The 13,549-nt window shown below is 39.2% G+C and overlaps 1 protein-coding gene across 1 annotated transcript in view; it reads right to left on the bottom strand.

The window, feature by feature from the left end:
* Positions 1-308: 308 nt before the first annotated feature.
* The window catches only part of SPON1 (spondin 1), a 365,804-nt gene continuing 352,563 nt past the window's right edge, over positions 309-13,549 (bottom strand). The window contains exons 9-16 of the mRNA XM_081336752.1: positions 10,100-10,240; positions 8,886-8,964; positions 6,881-7,063; positions 6,611-6,781; positions 6,334-6,501; positions 3,811-3,975; positions 1,499-1,762; positions 309-804 (exon numbers count right to left, since the gene is read on the bottom strand). Coding sequence (XP_081192878.1) covers positions 641-804; positions 1,499-1,762; positions 3,811-3,975; positions 6,334-6,501; positions 6,611-6,781; positions 6,881-7,063; positions 8,886-8,964; positions 10,100-10,240 — 1,335 coding nt within the window. The 3' untranslated portion in view covers positions 309-640. The remainder of the gene's footprint in view (positions 805-1,498; positions 1,763-3,810; positions 3,976-6,333; positions 6,502-6,610; positions 6,782-6,880; positions 7,064-8,885; positions 8,965-10,099; positions 10,241-13,549) is intronic.

Raw genomic sequence — 13,549 nt, 5'->3', positions numbered from 1 at the left:
TTTGTTCCTCCTTACTTTTCATGTCTGGGCAGCTTATGCTTGCTTGCTTTTCTTTCTTAATGGAAACAATCATAAGGTGATTTATTTAATAGGGGTCCAAGCAATTGCACGAAGAAGAAAAGGTATATTGTCAAAGGATTGCTATAAATACCATTTTTACATTGCTGATGGTTAAATATCAATATGCACCTGTAGTATTATTAAAGTAATTCCTTGGCACAGCTGTAAAAACACAGAGGCACTGCTTTGAATATTTTGAAAATGGTTTCCAAATATTTAAGTTTGCAGTATCATTTTTGCATGCATCCCACATATTTACAGGGACTATTTTTATGATTATGGTTTGTTCGCACAGATATGTCTATAATTTCAGTGTTATAAGATTTCACAATGACTTCACTAGTTTTATGCATTAAGGGCTAGCTGGAGCATTAAGGAGCTACTCTCAGCAGATATTTGTAAGGAAGTATTTATAAAATAGATCTCTTGCACCAGCAAGACTAATTAAGCAAACAACACTGCAAAAATGAAGACTAATATACACAATTTATATATTTTCTCTTTTTTAAAAAAAATCAAACCAAGGTTGATTTTTTTTACATTTAGCTTAGGAGTGCATTATCCAAAAGATTTCGGTTTGCTAACAAGGATGAACATTGCAGGCTCTTAATTCCTTCTTGTCTTTGCAGCTAGTGAACTGACTGCTTTTGAAACGCTTCTTGACAGTCATAAACCTCTCCTGGATTCCACCCCCACACAGTTTGGTGCATTCTGACCAAGCAGTCCATGGCTTCATTTTGCAACCTAAAATAAAAATAACAGACAAGCAACGTAAGAATCACTTTAGTGCTTGAATCCTTTGAAATTTCTCTTTTCTTCACAAGCGGGAGTTCTATTGCTACTCCTGTTTCTATAATGGAAAGACCTATAAACCATGAGATTCTACAGATTACTCCAGGGATGAAGTTTGTATTTGTTGAAAGTCCTAATTGGTCTGAATCATCCAACATTTTCATATGTGGCTCATTGGTCTGTTTGTGATTATAGTATTTTATACAGTCATATTCTGAATCATGTGAGTGGATTATTTTGGAACTTAAAAGCAGATGTGTCCTTTGTATTGCAGGTTTTCCTTTCCTTTCCTTTCCTTTCCTTTCCTTTCCTTTCCTTTCCTTTCCTTTCCTTTCCTTTCCTTTCCTTTCCTTTCCTTTCCTTTCCTTTCCTTTCTGCCTTTGAGTCAGTCTTGACCCCTGGGAAGGAAGGAAGGAAGGAAGGAAGGAAGGAAGGAAGGAAGGAAGGAAGGAAGGAAGGAAGGAAGGATTTCCTTGATTTGGTTATCTATAGTTGTTCAGTGATCTAAACCCAAGCATTTATGCAAAACATTAAGGATCATTGAAAGAAGCTGTACCAATAAGAATATAAATCAGTAATGTATTTCTATGTTGCACAGCTCACTTTCTTAATTTAAGGATTGCTCTGTTAGGTTTACTACACTTACCTGGGAATTGCCCACCGTCTACATCTTCTTTAGCTTGTTCACTCCTCCTTTTCTCCCGAGATTCTTTCCAGCGCCTTTTCTCAATATTGGGGTTTCTCAAGCATTTTCTTATTCGGCATTTTTTACGCTGTACAGTTTCTGGGCATGGAGCTCCTCCAAACTGAGGTTCCATTTTGATCATTCTTGTCCTGATCATGTGGCCTTTCCCACAAGACTTATTGCATTCGGACCACTGAGACCATTCTGTCAGATCACAGTCAATTGCTAGAGAAGAGAGGATGAAAGAAATAAAATGCTTAGCCTTAACTTACTTAGGCAGAACAATCTGGTTTGGCAGAACAATAATTTACTTCTTTTTAATCTCACTATGAAAAATATGAACATTTAGATTGATGATAACACGGAATGGATTTTAAACAAGCTTACACTGAAAATGCGTTTGCAAGACCACCCTTTCACTAAGCTCCGACAGCAGTACATTCACACCCACCCTATATTAAAAATTACCACCCACCAGAAATTAACTCTGGAGCAGATTTATAGGAAGGATACGGAGGGGAAAATGCAGGAGATTGGAGAGGAAAAGAGCTAGAGTTGGGTGGGGGCAAACCTTGATTCCAATGATTGACGGATGGTGCTCTTTATAAAAATTACTGTGAAAATATGTGTGAAATAACATTCAATTATTCATCAGGCTTTTTCAATCTGGAATGGCACCAATTTAGTCATTTTGCATTGGTACTTTAAAATGGATGTTTTTGTCACATTCCTGAATTTTTCCATAGAAACTTCATTGAAGGTGAAGAAAAGTGTCTATGATATATAACAAAGTTATGTTAATATGGTATGACTCATTTTAGCAATGGTGAGGTCCTTTTGCACACTTTCTTAAAAAGGAGGCCGTTTATTTTTTTCTACCTGGGAAAATGTTAGGCATTGGTTTCTGGCATGCGAATAGTGCTTTACAGCCGTGCTTTTCAATCTGTGGTATGCGTACCACTGGTGGTACTTTAGCACCTGGCAGGTGGTACACATATGATGGGTTGAAAAGCACTGTAAAAAAAGTGTAAAAAAATGTGTAAAAGTGTAGCGGGGGGGGGGGGGAATGAGCTAAAGTGGCAGCAGTGTTGCACAGGCCTGTGGGAGAGTCAGCTGAAGCGGCAGTGTTGCTGATCGGCGCATGGCTCCAGCTGATTGGTGCTTCCGGGAGCAGTGCGCAGCCAGGGGAAGAGGAGTCAGCTGGAGTTGCATCAAAGAGAAAAGGAGGAGGGGGAGAGAGAGGAAAGGATATAAAAGGAGGGAATTTTAATGGGAAAGGGAGAGAAAGAAAAGACGACAGAGAAAGCGAAAGGGACGGAGAAAGAGAGATGGAGAAGCGCACAGCCTGGGAGAGAGGAGTCAGCTGGAGTTGCACTGAAGAGAAGAAGAGGGTGGAGAGGAGAGGATATAAAAGGAGGAGGTTTTGGTGGGAAAGGGAGAGGAAAAAAAAGGCAACTGGGAAAGAGAAGGGGACGGAGAAAGGGAGACAGAGAAGAGGAGAGGCTTCTTTGAGACAAGCAGAGGGAGAGAAGGGGATAGAACAGTGCAAAGATTAATGTCAGAGAAACAGGCACAAGTTTCCCATTAAAAGTGTGGTAAGTGGGTGTACAGATAGTCCTCAATCTACGACCACAATTGAGCCCAAGTGAGAAATTTGTTAAATGGGTTTTGTCCCATTTTATGACTTTTCTTGCCACATTTCTTAAGTGAATCACTGCAGTTGTTAAATTAGTAACATGGTTGTTAAGTGAATCTGGCTTCCCCGTTGACTTTGCTAGTCAGAAGGTTGTAAAAGGGGATCACATGACCCTGGGACACTGTGACCATCATAAATATGAATCAGTTGCCAAGCAGCCAAATGTAAATCACATGACCCTGGGGAATGCTGCAACGGTTATAAGTGTGAAAAATGGGCATAAGTGTCTATTTTCAGTATTGTTGTAACAGTCACTAAGCAAACTGTTGTAAGTCAAGGACTACCTGTACTTTATCACTTTTTTCCTTTTTTTTTTGGTCATCAAGTTTTTGACACCTTGCTAGGTGACTGGTGGAACTCGAATATTGCTGTATCCTAAAAGTGGTACAATCTGTGAAAAGGTTGAAAAGCCCAGCTTTACAGTAACAAAGCAATGCATCATGCTTGCCGATACATGGCTATCATATAGGAAGAGTAATGTACGTAACACATTTCTGCTTGTCTGTTGTGTGGAATAGAAGGAATAAATCGAACCAACCATAAAATTAGTCTTCAGACTCTAGATATCTATACTTACGACACTCTGGCAGCATGCATTTCTCTACTTGTTCTAGTTCTTCATTGCAATCTCCAAGCTCTGCAGCAGATTTTAGCATCCTTTGTCTGGTCCTCATCCCTTTTCCACAAGTGACACTACAGTCGCTCCATTCAGACCAAGGAGAAAGCAGGCAGGGAATGGTATCTAGTGTAGGTTGGGATGGGAAAGAGGGTGAGATGATTCCATTTCAACAGCAAATCTACAAGTGGTGATCAATCTGGTGGTGAACTGAACCATCCACCCACTCATCAAGGGAAAGGATAGCTCCTTGATAAAGACTGAAATGAAACTGGATGTGTACTGGCCTTCCAGCATCTAATGATTCCAGGCTGTATTTTGCTACAGATTGCTGGCAGATCTGCTTTAACAATAAAGGGGATGCTTTAAGAATTTCTTTAATCTGAGACTATCATCCCTCACTTCCAGTATTCATAATTTATTCCTAAAAGAGACTGGTCTAAGATATTCTTGTTGCAAATCACTCTATCTCATACAATGCTGGATATCTCTCATTAGATTTCCTGATGTATTCTCCTGGGTTGGATCAGTGGTAAAGGCTTAATAAAGCCTTTTCCCAGGTTTAAATGGCTCCTGTAGGTACTGTTAATTGCTGATTGGATTGTGGCAGTAATATCTGTCATCCAAGAAAGATTAGACATAAAAATATTTGCTCACATGTAACAATCTTTCTCCTCTTGTTAATAGAAATGTCACCACTCACTGAAACCTGTCCTGTGGATTATTCCCCCCTCCCCCGCAAATATGTATACTTATAAATGTATATGAATATGCATACACATATATTAAAAGGCATACTCCCAGGGGGGTGGGGACGGAATTAATTGCTATTGATCAGACTCCCTGTTTCTAAAATTAATTGATGTCCTACCAGGATATACGCAGAGACCATTCTGTCTCTTACAAATTACTTTCTTGCACATATTACCCATTCAACAGGAGAAAGAAACTGCATAAAACTGAGCATAACAATCATAAAGTAAGTCCTGTTGAATTCAATGGCTCTTGTTTCCAATTAAATGTGCCAACTATCAGTAAGTTGGTCACAGATCTTTTCAGTCCTGGTTATTCCTTGTAAATGATGATGGAAGCTAGGAAACAGACCCTTGAAGGATTGAGCTGAAGTTTTCCTTTAGTTTTCAGCAAGAAAATGGTGAATGGAGGCCTTTGTGCTGCACATGTTCATTCTGTAGCAAGTCTCACTGCATTCAGTGTGTGTCTTCTTATTCAGTTAATTAGAAAGCTCACTCCAATTCTTCCACCTGCATGTTATGAAGGAGTATTTTTCTCCTTCAATTGTAACTGGCTGTAAGTGGGAGCCCTTTCTATCTAGCTGCTGCACCAAGGATTCCCATTTTTCCGGAAACCTCATCCATATGAAAAGCCTTCATGGGTAAAAGAAACTCTCCAGTGCATACATTATGGATGATGAGAGGCAGGCAGGGAATTTCAACCTTCCTCCTTGACGTGAGGGCAGTGGCTTGTTCTCTACTCCAGCCATTTGCTTTCGTTATTTGCACCTCATGCACAGATTCCTGCTTTCACAACGGCATCTTCCTCCACCGCCAAATTTGCAGTGAGTATTTAAACTCTGATCCCAGATTGTAGGCAATTAATTAGTCAATCTTGAGCCCAGTCAGGATTGAACTCTAGTGGTACAGTGGTTAGAATGCAGTATTTGCAGGCAAACTCTGCCGACACCCTGGAGTTCGAATCCTGATGGGGCTCAAGTTTGAGTCAAGTCTTCTGTCCTTCTGAGGTTGGTAAAATGAGGACCCAGATTGTTGGGGGCAATATGTTGATGTTGTAAACCACCTGGAGAGTGCTGTAAAGCACAGTGGGGTGGTATATAAGCATAAATGCTATTGCTATTTCTAAAATTTTCTCATCTTCCCTTCAGGTAACATGTTCTTCCTTATTTTTTTTCCACTCAACAAGAAGTTATATTTACAAGAATAATGTATGAAAATGTTATGCTATGATCTTATTCTGCTAAGAAAAGCAAATCGGGTTGCAACCATTTTGTGAGTGTGTATATGTGAATGCATAATGTGTGGTGTAGGGGTGTGTATGGGTACATATATGTGGGTTGTGTATGTATACAAAAAATAGCATATTTAAATAATAAAAAAACAGGAAAGCACTTCTCACTTCTTGTCGTCTTAAAAACTGCAGGGCTTATGATTTGCTAGAATATTCTGACTTCAACTATTTATGCTGATTGCTCCCTTGTGTCTTGCGGTCAATATAATTGTACACTTTTATATGCTTTTGGTTTGAAATAGCTACTTTGTCATGGAAAATTTTTAGAAGTCTACATTGTGAAGAAACCTATTAGACAGTATACAAATGATGAACTGTGTTACTTGTTGCATGTATCATTTGCACATAGCACTGTTCATTTTATATAAATGCATGATGTGTGGACAAGAACATTAACATCCCCCCTTTTTGACATGTTTGCTAAGTTGACCAGTTACTTACGGCATTCGGGATTCATGCATTTCTCAGCTTCTGTGGTTTCTGCTTTGCACATGGATCCATCTGCCGGGGTCATCTTGATCATTCTGTGTCTCTTCTTCATTCCCATCCCACAGCTGGCACTGCATTCATCCCACTCTCCCCATTCAGTTACCAGGCAACTGCTAGGAGCTGTCCATAATATATTAGTAAAAGATCAGTCTAGTGGCACTTATTTAACAGAGGATTCACATTCTGCTTTTAGGTTGATAAAGTGTGGCAGGGTGCATCAGATACTTACAACATTCTTCATTTACAATGCATTTCTCAGTTTCCTCTGTAGGCACTTTGCACATGGAGCCATCGTCCGGGAACTGCTTCACATATCGCTCTCTCGATCGCATTCCCATGCCACAAGATACACTACAAGGGGACCATGTTATCCACTCAGACATCATGCATGTAGAGCCATCTAAAAAAGCAACAATAGATAGTTTCCATTTATTCCCAAACCTCACCTACATCTGATCAACAAAATGTTGATTCTCACGTCCAGAGTCTTCTCACCTACCTTCATCACTACAGCCTGGACCCATACAAGGCTGGAAGTCCTGAGTTTCTGGACAAGGCACGCTGAGGTCAAGCTGGGCTTTGAGCATCCTCTGCCTCATCCGCTTGCCCTTTTCACATGTGGAAGAGCTACAGGCTGACCAGGGAGACCAGTTCGAATAGATGCAAGTTTCAGGAGTATCATCTGAAAACAATTACAAATATTATATTATATTATATATAATATTATATATTATATAATATATTATATATAATATAATATATATATGTATGTATGTGCGAATGCATATATGTGTGGTGTAAAGATCACCACACAGTAGAGATATACAAATACGTATATGTATACATATACGGATACATAGTAGATTTCATAGCTTACTTGTACACTGTGATCTCATACACACACACACACACACACACACACACACACATCTGATTATAGTGTACAAGTAAGCTATGAAATCTACTGTCCACATTTAATAAGCTGGACAACAAATTAGGTTTTGACTTATCGTTGACCTTGCAGGCCTTATGCTTACTTTGTTTTTCACAACTCTTTTCTTAATGATGCTATGTTGCTTACCTAAAATCTTTACTTACTCTTTTGTATGCATACGAATATTTTCAGTTCAAAAGTATTGACTGTGTTTAAACCCAGTTAGAATAATCCTCCCAAACAATTAAACTTAGCTGTTTTTTTAAGATTACTTCTCTACTCAATATATTTAATGGACACACTAGACTAGACACTATACCAGAGACTTTCTGCCTGCGAAAGAGGTACTCTACCTCTAGCCCTACCTTTGCCCTTCCTAGAGCAAGTCCCTTTTTTATGGTCTCCAGTTGACTGCTAGATGTATAAATATACTTTTTAACAAACTAAAGTTTGAAAGAAAGATTGGAATGGAAAACTAAAAAGATGTGAGGGATGGTGCCTACAGAGGGAGAGCTGGGGTGATGGACTACAGCAAAACAACAGTTTCCCGGAAAGAAGGGAGCACATTCCAAGAAGGGGGAGTGGGAACAAGAAGCAGTCTGGAGCTGGGTAAGAGACAGAAGAAGAGAGTTAGGATAGCTATTCCTTAGACTCTCCCAGGGTATATATGTTGGGTTGAAAGCAATAAGGGTTCGATTTGGCAAAATTCTACTTATTGAGGGTAGAGGTTCATTCTCCAAGCTTGTGTGGTCAGTAGGTCTTGTGATGAGAGGGTCATGTCGGGTGAGGGTCTTGTGATGGATCTTATGATGGGTCAGGTATGGGTCACATCAAGTGAGGGTCATATATGGGCCTTGTGATGGGGAGTCACATCAGGTGAGGGTCATTGGGAGGTGAAGTGCTGGCTGGGGGGATTGCCTCACCTAAGGAAGGGAGGGGGTGACCCTCACCTGACGTGACCTCCCCATCACAAAACCTAATGACCACAAGAAGCCCTGATAAGCAGAAGAACACCAACACCGACCTCCCCTAAACTCCACTGAAGATGTTACCTAGTCTGGCAACAAAATGTTTGGAAACCAACCCAGCAAGCACAGAGAATGCACCTCCACCCTCATCCTACACCCGAGTTACGAACATTTCCCACCATTGCATTCTGTCTATTGTATGTAAGCATATAAAGAGCTGAACTTTGGTTGGATTGTTCAATGTCATTCCTGGGCTAAGCCCAATAATAAGTAAGAAAGAGGAGCAGTTAGATAAGGAAAATAGTACAGCTGGGATGAAGATCAACCCAGTACAAGATAATAAAGTACGTGAGATTAGTCTTCTGCTAAATTATCATAGTGCCATTTCCAAACTTTCTGCCTGCTGACACTATCACTGTGGGTGTTTATTAAGTAATGATGCAGACTCCAACCATAAATGGCTAAGCAAATTGTTTTTTTCCCCTCCTGTTTTCAATACTGTCCTAATAATAAGGCAAACAGCATGAAATACAGAGGAGCAGCAGCACTGGAGGGTGAAGTGAAACACAAACTCATAAAGGTAGGACATAATTAAAGAGTACCTTCATCTTCTGGAGCTTCTGCAGCAAGATCTGCAACAATGTCATCGATGCTATCAGGAACGATATTGCACTGTTCCCCCTGCAAAGAAACATTTGCAAAGGATTGAATTGGCAGAGGAAATATAATGCAATGCTGGGCACTGGCCTGGAAAATCAACTGCCAGAAGTTATTCAAATGGCATCTACAAGCATTCATGCTTATAAAGCCTGCAGGTGTCGTCAGGCCCATGGAAAACGCAGATCCTAAAGGAAGTCCTATGAATGTATTGTGTTTCCAATTGGTAGGAGAAGGTTTTATTCCCTTGCAAAACAAGCTAAGATGCAAACAACATTTTGCTGAAAAAAAGTGCTGGGGGAGGACGGGGGAGGTGGGGAGAGATAATGTCACATCTAAAAGCTTGATGTTACTAGAAAGTAACGATTAAGTGGAAATGGTTTGGGGGCCCACTTGTTTTCTATAATGCCTAGGGAGCCCTAAAATTCTTCATATAACGAATGAAGGAATGTGCTCCAGATTTCTGCTGCAAGTAAGATCTGTCTGTGACACTTAGCATTATTATAGCACTTGGTAGAAAATGTTCTTATTAAGTAATGAGCCTTGATCTTGCTTTACAAGACTTTTTCTTTTTTTCTTTTTGAAGGCTATGCTGCAGAATCTTTTTCCAGCCTCAGAGCTGGAGTTAGCTTTTGATGAAGTACAACCAAGACAGGAACTAAATTTAATTTAATTTCACTTATCCTTAAATTTAATTAAAATGAAATAAAACAAATTTGATTAGTCTTGCTTTTCAGAAGTTCACCTTTGCTATCTTGGTAAAATTCCAATTTGGTAACAACTTCTGCAGCTCCGAGGAACTCTCCTCTTGTGCTTCTGAGGGCCTTAAACTTTTGATTTGTGCTTCTTTGCATTCCTTGGGGTTTGAGTGGAAAGGAGAGGAATTCCCTTCCAGAATTCCTCAGCCAGCACTGAGGAAGCACTGGCTGAGGAATTCTGGGAGTTGAAGTCCACAAGTAGTATGGTTGCCAAGATTGGAGACCCCCGCTCTAAGGAATGAGGTCCCTCACATCTCCACTGACCCAGCATACTCTCATTATGAAAACAAGTTGAACTACATTTGTCATTTTATTACCAGGTTTCAGGTTTCTTGTTATTTAATCCCACTCTATGCTCAAATATTCCATATCAGTTGATAAGTGAACTTTCATACTAATACCTTTCGTGCAATCCTCTCAATGACAACTCTGGCTACTGATTTAATGGAACCTCCTTCAGGGTCATAAAAAGGACTTTGGGGGTGGTCTAGACTTGTGAGCGGTCTTATCTTCTCCTGAGGTACTGTTGGCTTGTTGGATGACTGCAGTCAAAAAAGAAGCATAGGCAGACATAGAAGAAACACAACAATGAAAAATATGGTATACAAAAAGTTTGCAGGTAAACTTTCATGACCATTGTTTGGACCCAGAGTTTACACACCTCCCCACCCTCACACAGAAAGGGAGAGGGAGAGATAGAGAAGCTGGCAAATGGAAAAAAAATGGGATAACTTAAATATGCATGACTAACTTAATGCCCAATGATTTCAAGGGGCTTGGATGTAATCTAATGTATATTACACTGTCATAATTAATGGAATTACACTGATTAATACATTGATATTAACGTGCTATAAAGAGTAGGCCGAGAAAAGAGAAGCTATATTTTCATCCTCTCTTTACTTTTGATGAGTCAATCCTATGATTTAATTTCTACAGACAGAGTTTGTGAGCAATTTTTCAGCTCAGAAGAATGACTGCTGTGATGAGTCTTTCTCAACCACTGCATCTCTCTGGCACTGGCATATCCATGTATCCATGCAGACAAAGCAGTTTCTAGTCACTGCCAACAAACAAAACTTAGAATCTCATAATGAAGTTCTCCTTGGAACTCAGATGGGGTTAGCAATGAAGTTAAATATCATCAGAGAAGATTTTGGGAAGGAGAAACCTGTAAAAAAAGGTAATGACTGGCAGCTAAGATAGCTGAAATACACAGCAACTGGCTCTGAACCTGATTCCAGTAAACCCCAATATGGATGCTCCAACACTGGAAGATTTTAAGAAGAGACTGGACAGCCATTTGCCTGAAATGGTATAGGGTTTCCTGCCTGAGCAGGGGGTTGGACTAGATGACCTCCAAGGTCCCTTTCAACTTATTATTATTATTAACAACAACTTGATTTGGATTATTTTGTGGACAAGTGGAATATTGCCAAGAAGAAATGTTTTGGGCACTACCTGAAGAACTGTGTCTGAAATGAGTTGTAGGATCTTTCTATTCACTGCAGAAAGCTGTCAATGACCTTGAAAATAACAGAAGTTAATAAGATCAAAGCTATTAAGAACAAAGATCCAAAAAAAAGTCAGCAAACAATGAGCCTGCCAATCGGATTAATGTAGAAATGCTGGCCAGTGTATAAGCGTTTTTTTTTACAGAGATCAGTGTATGCATATATAATTTTTCTTTCTTTCCATTCAATTGTGTCTGATTCTCAGAAATTGCTTGGACAAGTTCCTGAAGTTTTGTTAGCAATTTTTTTTTCCCAGAAGTGATTTGCCATTGCCTCCTTAGGGCTGAGCGAAAGTGACTGGCCTGAGGTCACCCAACTGGCTTAGTACCTTAGTGGGGACTAAAGATCACAGTCTCCTGCTTTCTAGCCTGATGCCTTAACCACTACCCCATTGTTTGCTGTTTGTATATGTTCAGTGAACAGATGTGTTGAACTTACTATAGGTCCATAAGATGCATATATTTATAGGCACAGAATTGACTGAATCTGAAAGCTGTACTTTGGAAAGAGGAAAAAGAGAGATAGGGTGGTGATGATAGTAATGGTGTGGATTTACCAATTTTGATGGGTGACACATTTAGAGAGGCCCAAAGCCAGAGAAGCAAAACTGCTGATAAAGCTTAGCTGAAATTGCTTCATGCTGTCTTTAAGTGAATAAAAGGATTAAAAACAACAACACACAGCTCTATGTCCCTACCTTTTAAAATCAGACACCCCCCCACCCCCAAAACCATATACATACATACATACATACATACATACATACATACATACATACATACATACATACATATATACATATATACATATATATATATATATATATATATATATATATATATATATATATATATATATATATATATATATATCCCATTGCAGCTATATTCCTGCTTTGGAAAATATCCAAGCTAAAAAAAGAAATCTACTTCAAAATTGAAGAAGTTTTTTTTTTAGAAGGTAGTTTTTAACCTAGGTCAGGGGTAGGCAACCTGGGCTCTTTTAGGACTCATGGACTTCAACTCCCAGAAATGCTAACTGAGGAATTCTGGGAGTTGAAGTCCATGAGTCATAAAAGAGCCGAGGTTGCCTACCCCTGACCTAGGGGTAAATAGAAGTGCATGACTAATCTTGTTAAGCTTGGATGAGAAATTCCCAAGAAATCCTAGAAAAAGGTAGTGGCAAACGTCTGTACTATTATTACCTATAAAATTCCATGGATGGATGTGTGAAGTTACTAAAACATGAACTTAACTTAAGGGTAAATAAAAATTCATGCAACATTCCTATGCTGTTATATTATCATACACCTAATAAGTTAAAACAAAATATCTATATTTAAATGTGTCACTTATAATAAAAGGGATGCGGTGGCTCAGTGGGTTAGGACGCTGAGCTTGTCGATCAGAAGGTCGGCAGTTTGGCAGGGTTGAATCCCGAGTGCTGCATAACAGAGTGAGCGCCTGTTACTTGTCCCAGCTTCTGCCAACCTAGCAGTTCGAAAGCACGTAAAAATGCAAGTAGAAAAATAGGGACCACTACAGTGGGAAGTAACAGCATTCTGTGCGCCTTTGGCGTCTAGTCATGCCGGCCACATGACCACGGAGATGTCCTCGGACAAGTACTGGCTCTTCGGCTTTGAAACAGAGATGAGCACCGGCCCCTAGAGTTGAAAACGACTAGCACGCATGTGTGGGGGAACCTTTACTTATAATAAAATAATATAAATAAAAAGGAAATGTTTTCATGTCTAGTGCCCATTGTACAGGATGACACATTCATTAGACATGAGTATTCTTCTCCAGATACCAATTACTTACATATAATGAAAAGAAATAGTTAGCCTGTGAATAAATGAAATATATTCATTTTGTTTTCAACTCTACTAAAGCTATCCAGGAGGCAATAAAACACAAAGACATCGTATTACAGAAAACTAACCAACCAACTAGCAAACAAAAGCTCCAATAAAAATAATTCAATAGCACTTATATCTGATCAACAAGAAAAACGACTCTTCATATAATAGAAGCTGCTGGAATTAGCTTAATAGGTCTTACTTTAGAATCACAGTAAATTAAGATAAAAACAACCAAATTCTCTAAATCCATTGCATTTTTTTCTGCAATTTTTGGCAAAAACTACATACATGATGAGCTCTGGATATGAATACATGCTAAAGAATCCTTTTTTAATTCCCTATCTATATAGCAAGGAGAAAATCATACAGGGGTATCCAAATGTTCATTTCCTCTGTTCTTTTCGCATTAACTGTTTTGATACTCAAACAGGAAAATAAATATTGATACAAAAACTAAATATCAGAAAAGACTTTGT

The sequence above is a fragment of the Vipera berus genome (assembly GCF_964194415.1).
Source record: "Vipera berus genome assembly, chromosome: 1".
In the NCBI taxonomy this organism is placed as follows: domain Eukaryota; kingdom Metazoa; phylum Chordata; class Lepidosauria; order Squamata; family Viperidae; genus Vipera; species Vipera berus.
Note: the sequence above shows the minus strand (reverse complement) of the source record. Positions and strands in the feature narration are given on the sequence as shown.